The sequence below is a fragment of the Mandrillus leucophaeus genome, unplaced genomic scaffold, assembly GCF_000951045.1.
Source record: "Mandrillus leucophaeus isolate KB7577 unplaced genomic scaffold, Mleu.le_1.0 Scaffold86, whole genome shotgun sequence".
NCBI lineage: Eukaryota > Metazoa > Chordata > Mammalia > Primates > Cercopithecidae > Mandrillus > Mandrillus leucophaeus.
The window spans coordinates 853,419-856,053 of NW_012109363.1; the positions used below are offsets into that span (position 1 = coordinate 853,419).

The 2,635-nt window shown below is 60.6% G+C and overlaps 1 protein-coding gene across 1 annotated transcript in view; it reads right to left on the reverse strand.

Annotated features, from left to right (window-relative positions):
- Positions 1–413: 413 nt before the first annotated feature.
- NUDT18 (nudix (nucleoside diphosphate linked moiety X)-type motif 18) overlaps positions 414–2,635 on the reverse strand; it is a 3,603-nt gene continuing 1,381 nt past the window's right edge. Inside the window, 2 exon segments of the mRNA XM_011968845.1 lie at positions 414–1,436; positions 1,672–1,949. Coding sequence (XP_011824235.1) covers positions 841–1,436; positions 1,672–1,949 — 874 coding nt within the window. The 3' untranslated portion in view covers positions 414–840.

The following is a 2,635-nucleotide window of genomic DNA, read 5'->3' on the forward strand; positions in this document are numbered from 1 at the left end:
TTCAGCCAGGCTGAGGGGAAATGAAAAAAAGGTTTGGTCTGGTGTGGGCTGAAGCTGTGAAAAGGCAGAGGCAGGAGAGCCGGGGGGAGGGGTCTGTGCCAGGGAGGCTCAAGGAGAGAGCAGAGGCAGCACCTGCAGCCCGTCCCACGTGAAGTTCCTCTGGGGCCACCCGCTGCCCAACCCTTGGAGGACTCAGAGCTGTGTTTCATTAGGAATAGGTCCCCTCAGAGTCACATCCCGGGCCAGCAGGCCAGCTGGAAGGAGCCCCGGGGGCCATGCTGGACAGCAGACTGGCCCACACTGCCAGTGCACTGGGAAAGGCATGGGCAGCTGTGGGTAACACGATGGGAACAGCAGCTCTTGGACAGCAGTCCCCAACACTTGCTCCCCACAGAGACGTTTAGGCAGGGAGGCAAGGTAAGTAACACCTCTTTACTCAGCAAGGGGCTCCTCCCTCAGGACACCTTCCCCAGTGCCCCTCCAGGCTCCAAGGGCCTGGAAGGATCAGGATGCAGGCCTTTCCCAAGGAGGGCACAGAGCATGAGGAGGAGATGCCACTGGTGGTGCAGAAAGCTCCCCATCCCCCTGGGGAGAGGTGTCAGTGTGCCCTCAGGGTTGTCAGGTCCTGAGCTTTGGACTCCTTGCTTGGTTAAAGGCACTGTCCCTTGTGCAATGTAGAGGAATGCTCCTCAAAGCATCTCTCCCGGGAACCAGGAGAGCCGCCCCTGCTCCCAATGCAACAAGATCCCTGATCGCCAGCCTCTTGCCTCCCTCAGAGACAGACATGTCTGCACTGGAGGGAGCATGGCTGCCTAGCTCCTTGTCACCTCCTCCACCTCCCTATCTGTTCACTGGGACAACAGAGGATCCCTGAAGCCGCTTGAGGAGCTGGCTTTGCAGGTCTTCCTCAGTCACCTTCCACCAAAAGAAGTTCTCACCCCGAATCTTTGGGGGTTCATCCTGGATCCCTGGGCTCCGAAAAGCCACGGTCACCAGCACATTCAGACAGATGCCATCACTGTGATCTCGGCCCAGGTGCTGCAGTCCAAGCAACCCCTTGATCTCCACCACCAAGTGGTGCAGGGTCAGACACTCCTGCAGCAGCCGCAGGATGGCCATCTTCATGCCACCCCTCTGCTCCACAGGGTCGAGGCCACAGGCAGTGACAGGCAAGTGAGGCATCCCCACTGTGCCCACCAACACCCACACTGTCTGGGTGCTGGTAAAGGTGACCACGAGCCGCTGGCAGACCAGATCACAGGGTAGCTCTTGCGGCAGAATGAGAGGGTGCCTGGCTTGCTGGCGATACTGGGCGGCTAGCTCAACCAGGTGCAGGATGTCATGGGCTCGCAGCGGAGTGGGCAGGGAGCTCCGTGGGTACCAGGCAGCCTGCAGGGACTCTGCATCGGCCTCCTTGGAAGTCTTGAGAATTCCACCTGGGGGAAATGTGGGGGATGGGGCAGGGACAGGCTGTGTGGAGAGAAGTGCAGGTATGGCAGTCACCAGACATCCCTGACCCAGAAGAGAGGCCCCCAGCCCAAAGGCTGGACTCTGCCCATGCCAGGCTGTGCCAGTCATAACAGGACTGGCTGTGGAGGGGCTCACTTCACCGAGGAGCTGGGGGAAAGGTGTCAACTGGCCCTGTTCACACTGCCTCCAGGTGGGCCATACCTGTGGGGCGAGCGAGGAACACGAAGCGGACCCAGGAGGGGCCCCGCTCCTCCACGGACAGCAGTGTCTCGGGCTCACAGTGCAGCCCCGCCTCCTCCTTCACCTCCCGCTGCAGCGCCTCCACGATGGTCTCCCCCGGCTCCATTCTCCCCGCAGGCAGGTACCACGACCCCCGGCACTCCCTCTTGGCCTCCTGGATCAGTAGCACCTCATCCTGAGGGGACAGAGGATCCTCACTTCCTGCCACAGCCTTCCCTCCCCCGGGGACCAGGGGACACCTCAAACACAGTCGCCCGAGACTCCCCTCTGGGTGGACACCCTCAATCCGGCTAGCGCTCCAGGAGACCTGCCCTCGTGTAGCTGGTGGCTGCAGCCCTCTCCTCCCTGCAATTCGTCCCTCTCTGGATTTAGGAAGACTTCCATTTCAGGAAGGGCTGAGATTCCTGGAAGCTGCTTCAGGGGCTGGAGATGAGGCCCCAGAGTGAGGGTCACCATGTGTCTTGCACTGATTTGCGTCTGTACATGTCACTGTGTATCTCTCGCCTCCAACGGCGTGGTTTACAAACTGTGATGGGTCCTCACACTGGGGTCTGGCTTTGAAACACGACCCCCCACCTCCACTCTGTACAACCCTGCCCTATGGCCCTGGCCCCTTCTAGTTCATTACATCGCCTACTACAGGGATCAGCACCAAAGGCCTAAGGGTAAACACGGATTGAGCCACTGCTACCCGGGGGACCCTGGGCATTCCGCTAGACTCTGGGGAAGAGAAGGAATGAGCCCTAGTGGGATGAGACAAACAGGCCCCGGGCCTCAGTTTCCTCTAATGCATATCGGGACGAACGCAGGACACAGATGCGAGTGGGAGTGCTTTGCAAAACTGGGGAGCGCCACGCACGCGGCAGCGCTGGCTGTGGCCGTTGGGTCTTCTGTCCCCACCTGGGCTGGCTGCGCGCTCCCGAGG